Source organism: Pocillopora verrucosa, chromosome 6, assembly GCF_036669915.1.
Source record: "Pocillopora verrucosa isolate sample1 chromosome 6, ASM3666991v2, whole genome shotgun sequence".
Taxonomy (NCBI): Eukaryota; Metazoa; Cnidaria; class Anthozoa; order Scleractinia; family Pocilloporidae; genus Pocillopora; species Pocillopora verrucosa.
In genome coordinates this window covers 3,228,552-3,249,741 of record NC_089317.1, presented here as the reverse complement: position 1 = coordinate 3,249,741, position 21,190 = coordinate 3,228,552, and the positions used below count along the sequence as shown (strand labels likewise).

Sequence of the window (21,190 nt, the reverse complement as noted above, 5' to 3'; positions counted from 1 at the left end):
TGTGTGTGTGTGTGTGTGTGTGGAGGGGAAGGGGGAGGGGGATGTTGGAAGGAGAATGTGCACATCCCTTTGTAAACTTCACATCCCTCAAGGTTCCATGAAGGGTTTGATGACGGTGGGAGAGAGGTAGGGAGAATTTTGAACCCCTCTTTCTAAAATTGACCTCTCCTCCTAGGTGCATGATGGGGAAGAGGGGAGAAGAGGGAGGGGGGGAAGGGAGGGCGTAAGGAACGTGCGGAAAAATTGATAGTTTCAGGGTATGACTCCCCCTTCTGCCCTTTTTGGTTAATTCACGATCTTTGTTTTATTATACATGGATAGCTTTTCAGACATGCACAACTAAAGCTTGGTGTCTCTTCTCTTCTTAAAGTGCCTATGAGAAGGACTGTTTTTTTTGCGTATTTATTTAGCTAATCATATAATCAAACCATTTCCGATAGAAGTAAAATTTCAAAAAAATGAAAATCGGTTTTTTCGGGCCCTAAAGTGCTCTTAGTTTGTCCTTAAAGTGTCCGATAGACTGGTAACGATTTAGCCGGCGATAACGTAGAAAAGTGTGAACATTCTTGGTTGTCACTTACAAATCTCTTAGATCTCTTGCCATATTGTATTAGTCAGCTTTGAAAAACTCTTGAAATGATGCTTGATAAGTATGTCTATCTACCTTCAGCAAGCTCTTAGAGAGTTGTGATACATCGTACTCAAGTAGTAAAAGAGAAAAGACAGTTGCAAGTACGGTTCAGAACAACTGTGTGCATCAAACAAAGATTTAGACCAAGACTGAAAAAAGGACAAAGACGATTTCTCGCTTGCGGTGTTAAGGTCAAGATTAGAACAAAACACTCCTGTTACTAAATTTTAAGTTCTATGGCAAGAATGGGAAGCTGTGTTCTTTTCTGTTGCCCGAACAAATTATTCTTTCGTATTAGGTGCGGCAAAGGTTCGCCTTGCATGGTCAGTGCTCTTGGGTTTCGTTGCTGTTTGGCAAACCAAAAGCTTACTTTTGACGGCAGCATCGAAAGAATCAGATGAATCGCGAAGCACGCACGATAATTTTCACCGAAAAGTCATCGATTGGTTTTACTGTAAGTTACTCCTTTCCTGTAAAGGTAGAGGCTATTGTCGTCGAGCCGTTTAAATGAAAACGAGTTAGTTTATATTCATCAATAAGACTTTTAATAGAGAAAGACCTCTTTAGTTTGAGTGCAGCATTGCCACGTCACCCATTTCACTCACTGGCAAATAACTGCGGACATCAGTTTTGTAAATGAATATTTCGTATGCACTGACTTTCATACAGCACTCGGATTCGCTAATATCAAATTCAATAGTATTTGTGTTTCACAATTCGTCGCGTTGCAGTGCTGTTATCACGATGACATTGCTATTTTTGCTACTTTTAGTTTCTTGAGGGCATAGGGGAATTGATGGCTCGTGGGATGGATTTTCGGAAACCCAGGTGGGTAGAACACAAGGCCCCTTCGAGCTTGTGTTTATGCCAATATCCGCCAGAGGTTTCGCACTGTTCAGGCAACAGGATACCGGTCAGCTCAGGAAAGGGCTTGACTTTTAATACAAATGATGTATTTCTGTTTGTAAAATTCGATGGAAACTCCAACTGGTAGGATTATCAAACGATCAGAAAAGCGCAAATGTAATCATGTAGAAAGACAAAGAGTATAAGTACCTTTCAAGCGCGTGAAATAAGCAACATTGAGAAGCTCACAATTCTTTGCTTGCGTAATGTCAGCCGAAAAGAATGTGGTATAATCGTGTCCGATGTGGAATAGGCCCCTTAATCAGAATTCTTTTCAGCTGAATTCACTGGCAATCTAAGTTCCCCTGATTAGACCAGTGGCATGTGTTCGTGACAGCCGTCTTCGAAGCCGAAACGGAGCATAAGGCCGACAACTTTAAAAAATAAAATCTCCTCTATGACTACGATGGAAACGCGTCCATTTTGGCCATACAGCTACATCCTTTGGAAAGTGGTATATGGAAATACCCGGTGTAGATCTATTATTCTTTTATCTAACCTCATTTGGCGCAGTTTCTGCACAGTTTTCAGTTTTTTTTTGTCACAGCTACGTAACATGATCGTTTTGGCCGCGCGCTAAATGAGGACACTTTTTGGCCGCCAAATTGTACTTTTAATGCGCAAAAAAATGGTCAAGGAGAACTCAATAAGGTCGATAATTTCAAATTTTGAATACAGTTATTAACCAGAAAACGCAGAAAAAAACAAAGGCACATTATATCTCTTCCATCAATTCTTTTTCTTTTCGTTTTATATTGTTTAAAGGCTGGTAAACCTGTGGTACAGAGCCGGGTTTTTTAATTCACTCTTCCCTCATCCTTTTTTCTTGCTTTTCCCACTCCTACCTCTCTCTCAGAAATAAACAACCGAGGAGGGGAGGGGGTGGGGAAAGTTTGAACACCTGGGTAACCTGTTGCTATGGTCAATATCTTTTCTCTCTTTTCTCTTTCCTTTCTCATTTTCAACTCGTGCAAAAGAGTTTTTATGAAGACTCCGATATGCAAATGAGTCACTCACTCACTAAGATGTAGACACTGATAATTAGTCGTCCCGAACTCGCTCGAGCACGAAACCACATTGGAGTAGTAACCGCACGTGACGTTAGTAAGGCTTTGTTACATATTAAGCATCGTTGCTTTAGATATAACCTTGCATGTGAAAAAAATTTTATCGAGTTCGGGCACAAACCCACTACTGTGAATCGCTTCGCTTGTTTATGATCTGATGTCAAACATGAACCGTGATTAAATTCAATTATCTTATGAAAACTGTGCATTGGCGACTGAATCGGTCAGAAGCGGACGAAAATAATCCTGTGCTTTTCTGACAAAAGAAAATTTGTGGAATTCACTACCGCATATGTTTATTTTCAATCAGAAAAAAGTATTGCGATCGCCTAAAATGCCTTCTGAGGTAATTTGTTCCGAGGCAGAAAACTTAAAGAGTTTTGTTATCAGATGCACGCGAGAGTCAACTCTTTAACTCCCATGAGTAACCAAGACAGAATTTCTCCTTACAATATCAATACAATATCAACCAGATATGTGATGAGAATAAAGAGAAATATCAATTTAGGGATAATTAGTTGATTCAAGACTAAATTCTCTGAACTAACATCATAAGAATTGTATGGTTGACAGTAGGAGAATTACAAATTTGATCTGGGAGTTAGAGGATTAAGGCTGTAAACAAAGACTGTTGCGCTACAATTCAACCATTTCTTGAGCAGCTGAGGCGGAACGTGACATATGAATGAAAAATATCAAAATTTGGCTTGTGCAGGCGAAGAAAGACTTGGATTGCAGCGTCTAAATTTGACAAATTTTGCGAACAGAAATTCGATAAACGCAGGATACTATTTTGTGCTGTTTCTAAAGACTATATATGCGTTTATTTCTCAGCGGAGTTGATGGTTACCATGCTCGGCTTTTGAGATAAGAGCAACCTTGCATTGCTACAAGGAATATAATTACAGGTTCACAACCACGTTTCATCGCTAGATGAAGAACTCTATGCACAAGTTGGCCATAGGTATTCTCTGATTTCAGTTAGCAAGACAAGTCGCTCTTTCACCCAGTTTTTCTGTGTAAGCAGATTAAAAACCACCCCCTAAAACATCCAAATTGCATCGACCATGGGTCAGTTTACAAGAAATATCAAACGAAAAAAGGGAATTGAAGAAAGGAAGTAGCAGGCTAAGGAGAGATAGATAGATAGACGTTTATTAAGAATACCTTAATAGCAGCTGGAAGCTGAATTACAAAGGTGTACAAATTATATAATAGAACTATACAATAAAATCAAACCTAAAAGGGAACTAATTTACATATGGGCCCATATACAATTGTAATAGATGTCAATTAAAATGTCTTGCGCTTGCTGGAATGAAAGTATCTCTGAACCGATTTGTTTTAAAGGAAACTCTAAATGGTCTGCGTCGTCGTAACTCCATAAGTTGATCTCGGTTGTCGAAAGGCAGTAAGTGGTACAAACAATCCAAGGGATTGGAGACGATGTTGTTAAAGAATTTTAAGCAAAGGTCTTCCCTCCGATCCCTTAGGGTTTTCAGCTCTGCCATCTGAAGCACTTCTCTATAATGATTATCATAACCGTATATAATTTTCAAGGCTCTCTTTTGGACACGCTCTAAACTTAAGCTCAAATAATCGGGGAGACTATAATGGTAGACCTGACATCCATAAAGTAAGACGGATTGAATGCAAGCAACATAAAAATTCACTAATTCTGGTGATGGTACCTTAGCTCGCTTTAACTGAGTTAAAAAGTAAAGGCGCTTAGCGGCCTTTTTAATCATCTCAGTAACGTGAGTGTTCCACTTGAGGTTGTCTTGAAAATACACACCCAGTAATTTCACGACACTAACGGCGCTAACCTTAGAGCCATTAATTTCTATGAGATCGTAGGAAGGAGGGGAGCGCACGAAGGAAACTCTTAGCTCATTACATTTTTTCGGATGAAGTTGAAACGAGTTAAGTGTTGACCAGGTAGCTACTTCGTTTATCATAGACTGAGCATTGCTAGGACCACCCTTGCTTATGATTTCATACACTGTCGTGTCATCTACATATTTTATACAATCACTGGCTGATGGTACTTTCAAATCATTTATCATAACCAAGAATAGCCACGGTCCTAATTTTGTTCCCTGCGGTACTCCTGCTCGGACCGATCCCCACTCTGAGAGACAATCATGTGCAAGTTTGACCCTTTGTTTCCTATCTTTAAGAAAGGCTATTATCCAATTAATGATGTAAGGGTTGATATTGTAGGTCGAGAGTTTCGATAGCAAGAGGCTGTGATCTATCAGATCGAAGGCTTTTCTATAGTCCAACGCAAAGATCCGCACGGTGTTCCCCGTTCCGTCTGTTGCTTGCGCCCAATTGTGCATCAGGTTTATCAATGCATGCGCAGTGGAGGATCCTGGAATACACCCAAATTGATCGGGTTCCAGGCGTTTCAGAAGTGCTGGTTTCACATGTTCATGGACGACGTAGTGCTCGGCAATTTTGGACAACGTTGGTGTCAGTGAAATAGGTCTCAAATCTTTCGCCGCATCCTCAACTATCTTTGTTTTGGGAAGAGGGGTGATGTTTGCACATTTCCAAATGTCCGGTAAAGTCCCTTGACTAATCGAGGAATTGATGATACAACGAAGAGGTTGAGCGAGCTCAGGAGCGAAGTCACGCAAGACCCAGTTTGGGATATTATCTGGGCCCCCAGCTTTGGAGGAGCTGACCGTACTAAGGCATTTGAAGGTAGCTTCCAGTGAAATAATGGGAGTTTTAAAACCCTCAGTGCTCACAGTTTCGATATTATCTAAAAGTGGGTCAAACGAAGCTTGAGGTTCTAGCAGAGCTGTGTTGATTTCATTAGCCAAGATCTTAAGGTTGATTGAGGTAGCTGGTTTACTTGCTAGGAGCTGATTTGCGACACTTGTAGATGTTTTGTTCATTCCACATAACCGCCTACATTCGGACCACCACATTTTAGGATTGTTTTCGGTCAAAAAGCTGACTTTAGTGTTGTAATAAGAGCGTTTGCAGAGCTTCCGTTCCCTGTTTACTTTGTTCCGGTAGTAGTGGAACAATGGTTTGTTGTCTTGGTAATATGCTCTTTGACGGTGTGCTATAAGTGCCTTGAGTTTGGGTGAAATCCATGGTGCGTCGTTTCGGTGGAACTTAACTCGCTTTTTGGGAAGGATAGAATCTAACCCTATGTGAATTAGGTCACTGAAGCGAGCATACTGTTCTTGGACGCTATCTATAGTGTCGATTAATGACCAGTCGACCCCCGTCATATAACGACCAAAAGCCTGTTTGGACTCAGCGTTAACAGCACGTGTAGTAACCGTTCTGTTTGCAGGAATATTGGCCTTCGATCTAATTTTTGGAAACAAACCAACAGTACAATGATCGGATAGTCCGAAGGGCGGGAATGGAGAAGGTTTCTCGTAGTGTTCTGTAAGATTAGTTAGCACTTTGTCGAGTGTACGATCCCCTCTTGTTGGAAAATGGACGACTTGCGTGAGGCGGAACTGCTTAATAACTGGTGAAACATTTGCCCTGTTCCAGTCGCCAGCGAGAATTATACCTGCGCCAGGGATATCACTCTCTATCCTAGAGAGAGAATCCATCATGTAATCAAGGAGGGGCTCATCTTTGGCAGGCGGTGGAGGATGGTATACTGTACCAATGATAAGGCAGCTATAACCCCGGGGCAATCGGTTGGGCGTGATTTTGGCCCACAAAACCTCAGGGCCCTCGGGGTCAGGAAACTCATAGTCCCGTAGAATTGAGAATTTGATGGAATCTTTTACATATAGAGCCACACCCCCATGTAGCTTGTGGGTCCTATCTTTGCGTATGATGTTGTAGCCACTAATGTCAACTACGCTGTCATCAATAAAATCTTTCAGCCATGTCTCCGTTATACAACAAAGATCAAACTCGTGGGTGTTCAAAAAAATACGAAGTTCGTCTATTTTTGGTGCCAAACTCATTACATTAGACACAGCTATTGACGGTACGAACTGCAAGGTGTTTTTCCTGGCGTCGATGTTTCTCTTAGGCTTGATAATAGCCAGATTATTGAAATTGACGGCTCTTTCTTCTGTGTAACGGCTGGAGGAAACACGCGTAGTTACTCTCACGGGAATTGTTGAAAGTCTCGGTAAAGCGTGATTATTGAACCGTAAAGATTCATTCAAGCTGGAAGAGTTATAGCAATTAACAGTTCTTGGTCTTGTGTAACTACTGGAGATGGCGCGTGTGGTTGTTCTCACGGGAATTACTGAAAGCCCCGGTAAGGTGTGATTGTTCGACTGTGAGTAATTATTCAAGGTTGAAAATTCATTCGTTTCTGAAGAATATTTGCTTCGGCCTGTATTTAATTGTGTTTTAGTAAGTCTTCCAGACCGTTTCCCTCGGTACTTAAAAATTCCATCCGCTCGAATGTTCTTAAATAAAACTGACCGTCTCTCCTGAAGGCTGTAATTTTTCCGGAGCGACACCAGTTCGCGCCGAGAGTACTGTAGGGTCGTTGTTTGGCGAATTGGAGAATCAAGCTGCCGAATTAAATCTCGAGTGGCTCTCTGCCGGCTACCAATGGCGATAATAGATTGAGCAGGACCGGGGTTGGTCGAAATATCAACGTATACCGTGATGTCCAATGGAGGGTCGTGGCCAGGGATGACTAAGGAGACAAACCCGTGTTTAGTGTGCTTCTGCATTGGAACTCTTGATCGATGAAAACCATCTTTGACGATACAAGTGCATTTCTTCTTGAGTTGAACAGCAGTGTGCAGGGGTTCCCACCTTGATTTAAAAGTAGCCTCGAAGGATAATAAATGGTTTAGAAATGCAGCGCTTAAACAGGATAGAATAGTGATAGAAACTAGAGCTGCTCTAAACGTGGCCGCCATGATTGGCGCCGATATAATAAATGCATCGTAATCAAACGGACTTTCTGGATGAACGCAAAAAAAAGTATACGCATCAACAAAAATTAAAGGAGAAAAACTGAAATTCTGTTGAAACTACCTTTATTTATATCAGTTACGTCTTAAGAAATACATAAATGGTTCAAGTAAATGTACCTTTAAAAAATGTCTTGTAACAACTTTTCTAAAAAAAAAGTTCACTTCGAAAAATAGATTGTTCTTCACAGCCTACAACAAAGCCTCATGTAGTCATCATAAAGAGTCTTACCATACAACATGGCTACAACTCTATTAATAAACTCTTTGCACCCTAAGAATTATCAACTTCAAATCTCTCACAGGACTTAAAAGTGTCAGCACATTATCATACTAAAGTAAGTTTATGAGAATCAAGTAACTGATCACCAAAGAATAATTACTCTAACCTTAAACCAATTATGGCAGTCCCTCTAGAAAATATATATATATGAGCAGAATTTATTACTAAAGACAAAAATATTACATCCGATTTTCAACTACGACAAAATCCGAAGCAGTCCAATGTTTCCAAACTATCCTCGCGTGGATAATCTGGCGGTTTACAAGCACGCGCGTTACAGATGAAGCATAGTTTCTTTTAACAGCTTTATCCATTAAACGTGACAAGGTAAAAGTTGTGTGGATAAGATTGTAATAAAGTGTAACGGTCTCTTGACTAAACGTACACGCTTTTATAAAAGCTCTTTCAAAAGTAAATAATCGTGGCAAACAGATGCTACGTAACTCTTATACTAATACTGATATCGATAAATGGAAGCTACTGTACATTTACCCTGTTCAAGGTCAGAGTCATTAATCGCTGCTTATTCCTGACGTAAACGCTTCTTAAAGTTGGTTATAAGGCAAGGTAGCCATGTCCTACAAGGGTTCAATTTATTGAAAGTATTGTCAAATGAGGATGACACTCCTACGTAACACCCAGAGCAGCAGCACTATCATCACCAATTTCATTATCACTCAAATCAAACGTTGTCAGCGATTTGTTATATTTCAAACACTCACCCAGAGCAGCAGCACCATCATCATCAATTCCATTACCACTCAAATCCAACGTTGTCAGCGATTTGTTATATTTCAAACACTCACCCAGAGCAGCAGCACCATCATCACCAATTTCATTGACTCAAATCAAACGTTTTCAGCAATTTGTTATATTTCAAACACTCACCCAGAGCAGCAGCACTATCATCACCAATTTTATTAAGAATCAAATCCAACGTTGTCAGCGATTTGTTATATTTCAAACACTCACCCAGAGCAGCAGCACCATCATAACCAATTTCATTAAAAATCAAATACAACGTTGTCAGCGATTTGTTATATTTCAAACACTCACCCAGAGCAGCAGCACCATCATCACCAATTACATTCTCACTCAAATCCAACGTTGTCAGCGATTTGTTATATTTCAAACACTCACCCAGAGCAGCAGCACCATCATCACCAATTTCATTATAATTCAAATCCAACGTTGTCAGCGACTTGTTATATTTCAAACACTCACCCAGAGCAGCAGCACCATCATCACCAATTACATTCTCACTCAAATCCAACGTTGTCAGCGATTTGTTATATTTCAAACACTCACCCAGAGCAGCAGCACCATCATAACCAATTTCATTATCACTCAAATCCAACGTTGTCAGCGATTTGTTATATTTCAAACACTCACCCAGAGCAGCAGCACCATCACCAATTATAGTACGTTTCAAATGCAACGTTGTCAGCGATTTGTTATATTTCAAACACTCACCCAGAGCAGCAGCACCATCATTACCAATTTCATTTTCACTCAAATCCAACTTTGTCAGCGATTTGTTATATTTCAAACACTCACCCAGAGCAGCAGCACCGTCATCACCAATTGCAGCAAATTTCAAATCCAACGTTGTCAGCGATTTGTTATATTTCAAACACTCACCCAGAGCAGCAGCACCATCATAACCAATTTCATTATCACTCAAATCCAACGTTGTCAGCGATTTGTTATATTTCAAACACTCACCCAGAGCAGCAGCACCATCATCACCAAATATAGTACGTTTCAAATCCAACGTTGTCAGCGATTTGTTATATTTCAAACACTCACCCAGAGCAGCAGCACCATCATCACCAATTACATTCTTACTCAAATCCAACGTTGTCAGCGATTTGTTATATTTCAAACACTCACCCAGAGCAGCAGCACCATCACCACCAATTACATTATTACTCAAATCCAACGTTGTCAGCGATTTGTTATATTTCAAACACTCACCCAGAGCAGCAGCACCATCATCACCAATTACATTCTTACTCAAATCCAACGTTGTCAGCGATTTGTTATATTTCAAACACTCACCCAGAGCAGCAGCACCATCATAACCAATTTCATTACCACTCAAATCCAACGTTGTCAGGGATTTGTTATATTTCAAACACTGTGCAAGAGCGGCAACCCCATCTTGCGAAGATTTTTTCAATGTTAATTTTGTCACAGTTGTATTTGTTTTCAGAAAGTTGCTTAAAAAGACAGCTAGAGTTTCATCCACTTTTACACTTGAAACTTCAACAGTTTCAGTTTGAAGAGAAGCGTCAAGAGCGGTAGCCAGTTTTTCATCAACATTTTTGTTCTTCTTTTTGCATTCATTAACACACTTGAATATAACGTCCACGTCTTTCTCTTTTTCCTGGTTTAACTGTGTTGCTATGCTTTTTAGAAGGTTCACCACTGTTTCCTCGCATCGTGCTGCTAGCATACCAAATGTAAACAGAAGCACTTCTTTCAGTTGATGGCGATATTTTTTGCCAGCAGCTATGCTGTTCGTACTGATTTCTTTCTGGATAAGCTGACAACTGAGATAGAAGGCTGCGAAGAATTCTTGAAAAGTCTTGTGAAGAAAGCTATAACGTCTAGTTGGTCTTAGTTTACTGCCTCCAGGCTGAACTGACAGAAATCCAAATCCAGGTAAATCGCTTGCTTTGTGTTTTCCAAGCTCCTTCTCGTCAAAATCCAAGTTGTCTTCAAGTAAACCTTTCAAAGCTATCGAACCAAGGTGTTTCAATTGGCTTTCGTAAAGGTCAACAAGGTCTTCACCGTTTTCTGGTAGTTGCTGCTTTGTTCTGTACCTTCTTAGTACACACTCCACTATTTCCATGTACAGCTTCGTTCTGCTCTCAGGAAATATACCTTTCAAATCTTCATAGACCAGGCAAAGAAGCGCAGTGTTGAGAGGATTCGTCGATATTTGATATAAGTCGTAATCATCATCCAGGTGTTTGATAAGCTGCTCGGCCAATTTTGGTTCGGCTCTAAAGTAATTTCTGACGAAGGTTTCAACATCTTCATCAGTAAATCCCTCAACCTCTAGCAATGTGTCGCAGTATTTTCGAACTTTCACTCCAGCTTCGTGTCGTGCCGTAGCAACCACGCGACAGTTTGGCAATACACGGCCTTGAATAATTTCTGAAAACATAGGTAGCTTCTTCTCAGAAACTTCATCCAATCCATCGAGTACTAGAAGAACATTAGATTGATTGTGGAGAATGAAGTCGAAGAATCTCTCACGTTGGTCTTCACCAACTTCTCGAGGCAGAAGTTGATCTTCAATGGCCTCCCAAAGGCCAGACTCAACATCACGACATTTGATCAAAAGCACTATTACGATGTTTGCAAAGCAATTTCCGGTTGCGTGTTTTCCTGAGGCCCAGTCGAAAACAACTTTTTTACAGTAAGTGGTCTTTCCCATACCAGGCTTCCCTTCAATTAACACTACTCTTGGTTCTTCACATTCTTCGTGCTGGTTGAAGATTTCAGACATCGTGACAACTCGGTCTGTGGCTGTTCCTTTCGTTTTCTTTCTGTAGATGACTTTCAGTCTGGTGTAGATGTCGTCAAAGGAGAAGTGAAAATCTTCACACCAGGGAAACGGTGCCAGCCAACCTTCCCGATTTTTGTAGAGTTGACGAATATTATCAATAATTCCAGTTGGGTCAAATCCATCTGAAAAAGAATTAGTTGTCAGTTTTATGAGGCATTCTTACCGACACGCTATATGACGCCATGACTCTCGGAAAAATAAGCAATTATAGGATGACACTGAGAGTGATATCGTGAAATATCACCACTTAGGTCTGAGTTATCTGGCGAAGCCGAAGGCTGAAGCAGATATTATTGACACGAAGTTTGATAATTCATAATAACATGAAAAAAAAAAACCCGGAATCAAACAGATATTTTTTTCATTTTGAAAACAACTGCAAAATAAAACATTTCTCTCTGAGGGTGCAAAATTCTGAGAACACTACACGGTCGAGGGGCTCGGAAACTAGGCAGACTCTGAACTCGACATTACCGTATTTACCCGTGTATAATGCGCGCCTGTGTATAATACGCACCCTAATTTTTTACCTCTTTTTTCCGAAGAAAAAGATTTCATGACAAATACCAAGAATTAAAACTTCCATTTTTTCACTTAATTAACAAGAGCTGGGAATTCATCAATAATATGTTTACAACAGTTTCTAACTAGTTGCTACTACAAATATCGCACGCACCGAGCACCTATTTACAAGCTTTTCTATTCAGTAACAGTCAAACGTTTTATAAATATTGTAACTTGAAGTCCTTATTAATATACCTAGATTCACAGCTTGAATTATTATCATAACAGCCGTTCATAAACATTATTTCTACTCCCAGTACTGCTGGTAGCTTGAATATAATTACTGCATTGCAATTGCGTGATTTAAGTAAATGTTCAGTGTCTTTAAACCGACTCACAGTCCGATTCGAATAGGTCTTCGATGACTGAATCCTCAAGTTCATCAGTGTTCTCAGTTGAATTGTAAACCAATTCATCTTGTGATCCATTCGAATTGTTTGTGATCCCACACTTCAGAGAGAGGCAGCGATCATTTCTGATGGAATGCCTTCCTACGTTTGTGAAATATACGAACAGATCAGTTCCTCCGAAGCCTTTTTTTGTCGTCTAGTAAGTTCGTGAATTCCATCAGTCATCCACTCCTTTCGGACTCCATCTCTAAATGGTTTGTTCAAAGATACATTGAGCGGCTGGAGAAGGGAAGTTCGCGTTTGAAGGAAGTGTTCACAGTATCTGTCATGTGAGCTTCAAATGAGTCGTAAACAAGCAAGCTCTTTCTCCTCCCCAGGCCACCGATCCGTGCACTTTTACTTTCTTTGTTGCGTTTTTAACGTATGCAAATTAGGACGTGCTTGACAAACAATAGATTCCGTGTATAATACGCACCGCGATTTTGATGCTTGTTTTTATGGAAAAAAAAGTGCGCATTATACACGGGTAAATACGGTATCAATATCCGCTGCATTTAATGGGTTATCAAGTCAATCTCTTATGCTACTGTGTATCAATTAAGTGGCGATCTCTGTAAGAGTGGTCCAAGGCCTTTCACATCAGAGAAAAGTTTTGCCTCAAACTTTGCCCATTAAATTATCTTTGGTAGTAAGTAAATAAAACCACGGTTTCTGGAAATACGTTAAAAAATTTTTTGAGAGCTCTCAATAGTCAAAACTGCAAAATTCCCCTTTTTTGACCTCTTGCGACCTCAAGAATTTTAAAAGTTGACAGGCTCTCTCCTCGTAACACACCGCACGCAGCAAGAAATAGTTTGTGTTCCTAAATTTTGTGATATATAAGGGGTTTAGAAGGCATTCAATTCGTTAGCCGATTTTTTTAAATTGGTCAAAAGTACTCTTTCCTGGGTGATATTTCTCAAGTCCAGACCAGACCATAGAAAACTGCGGTGGATTTCTTCTAACAAGATGTTCGAAATTATAGAAATGTAAAAACATCTTTCACTTATTCATTTTCTTCGTCTTAGTGACTTCAAACTTTTGGTGATTTTGCTAACGTGACAGTAGAATTATGCATAAATCTTAGATTTCAACAATTTTAAAAAGAAAAGATAGCAGGGTAGAGCATTAAGAACACACGAATTGATTTTCTAAACATTTTAAACGGTTGAATTCTGACAAATGATTCTGTATCGTGACGAAAAAGGCGAAGAAAACATATCGAATATCATATTGATTAGCGTTCGGTCAACGTGTTAATGAGGAACCTTTTTTAAAAAAAATGGTTTCTGTTCTTTCACATTTGATTTTAGAGGGTTAAAGCTATTCAAACCTGTGTGAGCAAAAAAACCACGTATCGCTGCCTTCTTTAGACGGGAAAAGTACACATACGTTTACATACATTTACAGAACACATCCTCATCTGGGGCTTTTCAGTGAAGAAATTGGATTACAAATTAAAATACGCACAATATAATACGAATTATATATCTTTAAATAAAATATGGTCAGTTTAAAAATTAATTCAAAAGGTGATTTTTAGAGCTCTCTTAAAGGAAGCGAAACTCTTACATAATTTAAGGCTTGGATCTAACTTGTTCCAGATAGATACCCTTTTATAATAAAACGTTTTCTGTCCTGTTGCAGTTTTAAAAGGGGGAATGTTTAGTCGTTGAAAGTTTCTGGTTATACTTTCAGATACGCTGCCTCTTGTTATATACATAAATGTTAAGTATTCCGGGGCTTGATCCGTCATACATTTTAATGTTAAAGTAGCATCCCGGCAATACAGTTGTGTTTTTACTGGGAGCCAACGTAAGTTTTTTAATACAAGAGAGATATGGTCATACTTCTTTACGTTGCAGATAGTTCGCGCGGCAAAGTTTTGAACGTATAGCAATTTACGAATATTACAGGCCGAAGTGGATGATCATACTGATGAACAGTAATATAGTTTACTGAAAACAAGCGCATTTATTATGATTTTAAGCAGTTATTTATCGAAAACGAATCTAATACGGCTTATTTGAGATAATTACGACATGCAAGACGATACAAATATCAAAAGATAGCGTGGGATTAGAAATTACTCAAAGGTCTTTGACTGATTGAGCCGGGTTAATGTCTTTTCCTAGTGGGGATAATTTAAAGTCCAGTAATTTGGAAGACATTCTTCGGCTGCCAAAAACTATTAGTTTCGTCTTATCTGGATTAAGCATCGAACAATTGTTGACACCAATTGCGAATCCGTTGTAAGTCGGAATTAACACTTTGAGTGATCCAAGCAGAGTCGTTCACGGTAAAAGACAATAGGAGCTTAGTCATCCATGTAGCAAGCAGTTGAAAAAATTTTGACAAACATTTGGTAGATCGTTTACATAAATACTAATTATCAACTGTCCTATGATAATTTCTGATTTTAAAATTGATAAGGAAGTTATTGAGGGCGAAAGGGATCCATGTGAGAGATCTTTACATAGTCTCTACGAAAAAGTCTAAAAATTTATCAGCCCGCTTCCTCTCCCTGCGTCATGTTAACTATATGCAAGACGTTGGTCAAAAAATTAGCCTGGCAGACGAGATGATTCTCTAACTTGCCTCTTTGGCTCAGTTGGTAAAATGAAAGTATATCCACTCACGAAATCGAAACGTTTGAGGCTTGGATCCTCTACAATGCCAGTGACTGCTATTTGATACCATTCTGTCATAAATACAACCATGATACCCACAGGTAAGCGATAATTTTAAAAGTTACAGGAATAAATCTGCGAAAAGGTTCAGCCTTCGATGAAATTCGAACCCGTGCTTCCGAATGAAATGAAAAAAAAAAGCACCTTCCCATAATTACATTTCTAATCATTTTCCAGATGCAACACTACTTTGTTCGCACATTGTCTAGAAACAAGAGCTCTGGGAAATTCCTCGAGAAAACTTAACGGATCTAATTCGAAATAACCTAAGGGGCGGTACGCTAAGCTTATTTTCTTTGTAGAAACAATGCATGTCTTGAAGAAGACAACGGTAAATCGTTAACACAAGGTCCACAAATAGTCCTGGCCAAATGTTGGAGCAACATATAACAGGAACAATTTAAAACACGTAAAAGAAGGGGAGAAGCTAGGCTTCACGTTTCTCTAAAACAACGTTAGTGCATTTCAGTTTGTAGTGAGCAAATCCACATCTACGAATATGAATATCGTGACTGCCGTGTTGTTTGTAAAACGAAATCATTTATAAATGTCAATCAAATTAAGAATAATTGACATATCGCGCAGTTTCCAACATTACATTTTGACACCTCACGAATGCATCTGCAGGAAATTCTCGCTGTCTAATTAGTCTGGCACAGAGACCAAATGAGCATACAACATGTTTGGTGACGTGGTATTTAACGAACAGCCTTTGTTGGCGCGGTTGGGAACTGCTGGCTGGATAAAACGTATTGCAGTCATCGGGGAATCGACGAAAGATTTCGTTCTTTGCAAAAGCTTTGGGCTTGATTGCACATTAACTTTTTGTTAGCACATATGGTCGAGATTGTATGCCGTAACTCTTGAAAGCTCAGCCGATCGATGGAAGCCGGACTTTGGCCTCCATGATGAGATCGCGCCAAGTGATTCCGGTCCAAGATTTATTGTGGTTCGTAATTGAAATTCGCGCTTTTAAAATTAGATGAAGTATTAGTTATCAGGTGAACCTTTAGAGGCCTGTTAACATGGAGGTGGGGGATCCCAGGTAGTTGAGGTAACCCGCCTAGCAGTGGTCGAAAATAAAACGCGTTTACATGCAATCTTACAACCTCGGGGTGCTGGGGTGAGGTTTCTTGAGGTTGTTGTTGCGCTTGCAATTAGGGAGTTTCAGCATAGGCGTCCCAAGCTCACATCTCGAGAAAGACGAAAGATTCATTCTTGGACACATTTGTATTTATTCATGAAAGCGTCACGCGTTGTGTTACGCGGTATTAGGTTACGCGGTATTAGGTTACCCCACCTATCATGTAAACGTGATTAAGATAAAATGAGAGATTATATGGAAAGGCGGGTTACCCCATCTAGGCGGGTCACCTCACCTACTTGGGGTCCCCCACTTCCATGTGAACTGGCCCTAAGTTAAAATCAACAGGTTTAAATAACCGCATAGACACCTACTGACTGCAAGCGTTAAATTAATTCTCTATACTGATGACAGAAATGATCGCGCCTTTGTAGAATGCGTGCTGCGAATTCTTTTCGGGGCCAAAGCTCTTCATCACCGTGCTGCTTACAACTGAGCTAAGAAGCCACACGTTGCATGTGAGGCAAATTATGAAGGGTTCTTCCTTCCCATGGAGGAATCTGATTCAATTTGTGATGAAATAACAATTGCTGTAACTGATTCCTACCCCAATATTGCAAAATAATTTTTTGTTATTCTCCCCAAGCGCTGATATTATTAAGGTTTAGTGTAGATATACGTTCGATCGTAAATGCTGCAATCTGATTGGCTTAGCTACTCACTATTTATTCCGTGACAGATAGAAAGAAATGTCAACAGCACAGGGGATGGCCCATTTGTATTAATATTCAATAAAAACACGAGCCTGTCTTTTTTCCAAGTTTTGAATGACTTTTAGATTAAATTAAACCATTGGATTTTTCGCTCTCAGTTTCACGCGTGACAGTTGCCTCAAGCTTCGCCCTCAAAAACCAATTCGAGCCCGTATTCCAATTGTTAGTTAGTTAGCGCAGTACGCACCTTGCTGCTTTGTTTCTCTTTGTTGTGCTACCAAATCATCCAACCTGAGACTCATGTTTCCAACATCAATTTTGATTTCATCAAGGTAATTTTTGACGTCTCCTAAGGATGAACATTTCAATATTATTAGCGAAAGAGAAGCGTCAACTGATAGCCACTCCATTTAAAATAGATCGCGTAGGAAAAACAATAAACTTTTCAAAAATGACTTAATGTCATTGTTAATGAGCGACAGTAATTCCCAGCTCTGCTGTGCAACATGCCAAATGGTTTTGGCAGAGGTTTTGGTAACTATTTCCATAATCGGGTGACGATGGTCTTATAGGCGGCTGAGCCCGGAAAAGAGCTGTAAGGCAAAACCCAAACACGACAGCCTCGCCGGTTACACAAACGGCAATGAGAGGTCTTATGGCAAACCCTTCTAAAGAGCACCTTTTTGCACGCACAAGACACAAGTCTACTTTCAATGAAAATTAAGCATTATTCATTGCCCATCTTTAGACTTTTCTTTCAAGTTTTTGTCTAAACTGTGTATTGAAAACAAACAGTACCTCTTTACTGTATTGTTCGTAATTTCCGTGCGATCGTATGCCAAATTGTGTCAGTATATTTGGCTAATTCATTATTTGCAGTGTGAGTCACGTTAGTCTACAAACTTTGAGTCGGTTATTTAAACGAGGTCTAACCCAAACCACGGTTTTACACAATGAGCCTTAGGCATTCCCTAGAAGAGGGTTGATTTAAGTAAATAAATGTCCTTCCGCAGTTAGCTTTAGGCTCTCTTGACACTTTTCACAAAAATGACTTTTCAGACAAAAGGTTCAGCTAAATTGTAGTTTAGGATGTGGTTTTGTTAAACAACGGCCAAACTTTGTGTAAATGACCGGGCCTTTATGTTTCGTTCTACGAGGTTATATAGGTTTAATCTGTTTTCACGTTGTTCACTCAAAAAATGCAACATTCTTACGGTGAACACCCTCTTAATATTAACTCTCCCGAAGCTCCGCATTTCAATAGATGAATCGCCCTTGAATTCATAGCTGCTGTAGGGACTAACCTTGATGCTGTGTTTCCTCTTGTCGGGCCATCATTAAACTTGACAATTTGTCATGTATGTTTCCAATTTCACTTCTCATCTGATCAATGTCATTTGTCATTTTTTCTAAAGTTGAAAACATATATTTGTCTGAAAGAAGTTTTTTATTTTTTTTTTCATGCGTATTTGAAACAACCAACAATGGAAAACCAAAAAACCTTCATTCATTCCTTTTAATTTATTTAGGAGTATTAGTACCATTAATACTTTTTTTTTCGTTTTTATTGTTTCTTGCTGTTGTTTTTCTTTTTTTTAGGGCGGGGGGGAGGGGTTGTGGTACATTTTCATCAACCATTAAAATAATCAAACCACATACAGCAATATGCACCTCACTGCGCTTTGACAGTTGATAGGTTAGAAAATTTTAAAGCACCTCCCATACTTCTCAATTTTAAAAGGTTAATTTTAATTGTAAAAGTGACGTAATAAATGGCATTAAGAATTCACCCTGATCTTGTGCTTCATGTTGTCGTGCCATTAAAGTGTCCAGCTTGTCACGTAGATTTCCAACTTCAGTTCTCATCCAGTCAAAGTCATTCGTCACTTTATCTGAGGGTAAAAACATTTTTACGATCTCGTAAGTTAGAACTTCCCTTCGAAATTGGGTCTAAATTCTCTTTGAAAGGATTAAATGTCTTCTCAGGTACAAATAACGCTCATGATAAGATGAAAATCATCTTTCTCTATTTCTTTCCACAATATTTCCGACCTCACATCTCACCTGCTTAAGATCTTTTTTAATGTTCCATGTGCTGGCTGAGAGTGGAAAATCACGTTAGTTTTCCTGCAGCAGTCTTACCTTTTTTTTATAACATAACATTCAAAAACCCTTTCACTCCCACGAACTCATTGGTAACTATCTAGAGTTTTTTCTCTCTCTTTTGCTTTTTTTGTTTTGTTTTTCCTACGCTCGTGACAAGATGAAAAACATCCTTCTCTATTTCTTTAGCCGAGCTCAATATTTACGATCTTTCTTATTCTATTTAAAAACAGGCTGCTATCGACATTGCTGATCCTAATAGCATGCAGGACGCGTGTCATATAGGAACAGCGTGATGAGCCTAGCTAACCATAGCGTCTCTGTGGCTCAGTAATACAGCAGCGGAGCGCGGAATCCGAAGGTCTGAGGTTCGATTCCTCGTGGGGAATCAGAATATTTCTTTCTCCAGACAAAATTTTTCTCTTTATCTAAACCTGTTTTTGAGAATCTGTGATTTAACCAAGCGATAAATCCCTCTACGGGTTTTTTTTCTTAATCTTCAGAACCTGTCTGTTTACCATTGTATCGTCATTGGTTCTATTTTTGCTTCTGATCAGATGACGATTTGCTCGAGTATTCTTGGCCAATGTGGATTATGGCCACTGTAGATTACCAGTGGGTAACATTAAAAAGTCGTAACTGAAACATAACTACACCAATAAAAACCTAAATGCCCGAGGCTGATTTTGTCATTCCTCCCGACACCTTTTGCTTGGTTGAGGTTACATTCTTAGGTACGAATTATTTGCACCTTCAATTTCTTGGAGCTTTTCTTTAACATTGTCTTCATCTTTCTTCCACTGCTTCAGCAGCTGCCTGTAGTGTTCTTCAGTATCAGGGTCCATACACCCAATCTTAAGCTTATTGATAGCAGCTCCATAACCCGCTCCTGCCATTCCTACTATGGCATTGCTAATGTCCAGCCAGTAGTTGTTGAATGCAACGTCGTCCACAGAGGCTTGGCTGGCATGGCCATACACAGTATTACGGTAGTATTTCAGCCTGGCGATGTTGGCCTGCTTACTCAAATCTGTAGACGGAGGAAGTCTGTCCCATCCAGTGCTGGGAGGAGCTATCCCACAGATGTTCCTCAGTAAAACCATCAGTAGTGTGATATCAAACCCTGCCGATGAAACAGATGATGGAATAGCTGGATATAGTTTCCCCCATTGCGTTGCATTCAACACCCTCTTGCTCTTTAGAGACTTTAGTGTTGCATGCTCTGGGTGACGCCCCAAAACTGTATGAAGTCCTACTGGGGGGTGAATGGCATCAAAAGTGTCTCTCAAGGCTTGGGATCCAACATCCACCAGAAGGCGACAGAGTCGGGCATAGTTGGTTGTCTCCTTGGTAGAAGGAGATGCTGGTGTAGCAGCTGATGCCATGTGCTGTAGTAAAGATCAATTCATCCTCATTATAAAGGGGGTGAAAGGGGTTTTTGCTTGATGTGCGACTGAGTGTTTTTAATTTTTGCGATCTGTGAAAGTATGAAGGTAAAACCCCATGAACTGTAAATTTGTTGCTTTTTGCAATAATTATGTGAACCTTAAAGTTGTTTAATTACCCAATATTTAGTGATGCAATATTTGAACTTTTTGATGTAACCTGTGCAAGATCCCCCCCCCTTCACCCCCTGTTCAAACATATCAAGCTTAAATAAGCCAACAATTCTTATCAACCATGTTATAACTATTGATCAAGATTTCGTATTCTTAATGAAAAGAGTTAACGTCATTGAAATGGTCAAGAATTCTTAACATATCTGTTCATTTTACAGACATTATTCTTACCTCAGTTGAAAACTAAGACATGCACCTGGAAGAGGTGACTTCTTTCTGAAATTAGGACGGTTGAGAATTATTAATATCTTTATGTACATTTTTAGTATAATAATGAAAAATCATCTTATAGTCTCATATGGATTTCTATCACTAAGTACTCGACTCTTTCACTCCAAACTCAGATCTCATTACTAATTCCCCTTTCTGTCTGCCATACAATTCTTATAATGTTATGAGTATTAGATCGACTTATTACCCTCTTTTTGATATTTCTCTTTATTCTCATCACTTCTCTGCCTTATATTGTAACAATAATGCAAGGAGAAATTATGTCTTCATCACTAAAGTGGGACCAAAGCCAGTTAATACATGTATATAGAGCTTCTTGGGCTCTACCCTTCTCAATTATTAAAAGATAATAATCTACTAATAATCCACTATGTTGTGAACTTAACAACAAATTAACTAAGT

At 39.4% G+C, this 21,190-nt stretch overlaps 1 protein-coding gene across 8 annotated transcripts in view; it reads right to left on the bottom strand.

Annotated features, from left to right (window-relative positions):
* Window positions 1–7,591: 7,591 nt before the first annotated feature.
* Window positions 7,592–21,190, bottom strand: part of LOC131792929 (protein NLRC3-like) — a 34,437-nt gene continuing 20,838 nt past the window's right edge. For 6 of the 8 annotated variants that reach the window (XM_066169295.1, XM_066169292.1, XM_066169291.1 and 3 more), the window contains 6 exons: window positions 20,729–20,773; window positions 19,690–20,326; window positions 18,626–18,727; window positions 18,140–18,244; window positions 17,083–17,184; window positions 7,592–11,517 (listed from right to left, as the gene is read on the bottom strand). In XM_066169295.1, coding sequence (XP_066025392.1) covers window positions 8,651–11,517; window positions 17,083–17,184; window positions 18,140–18,244; window positions 18,626–18,727; window positions 19,690–20,323 — 3,810 coding nt within the window. In that variant the 5' untranslated portion in view covers window positions 20,324–20,326; window positions 20,729–20,773 and the 3' untranslated portion in view covers window positions 7,592–8,650. Of the gene's footprint in view, window positions 11,518–17,082; window positions 17,185–18,139; window positions 18,245–18,625; window positions 18,728–18,899; window positions 18,935–19,689; window positions 20,327–20,728; window positions 20,774–21,190 lie in introns of those variants that run through there. The other 2 variants (XM_066169299.1, XM_066169298.1) reach the window with 2 other exon arrangements.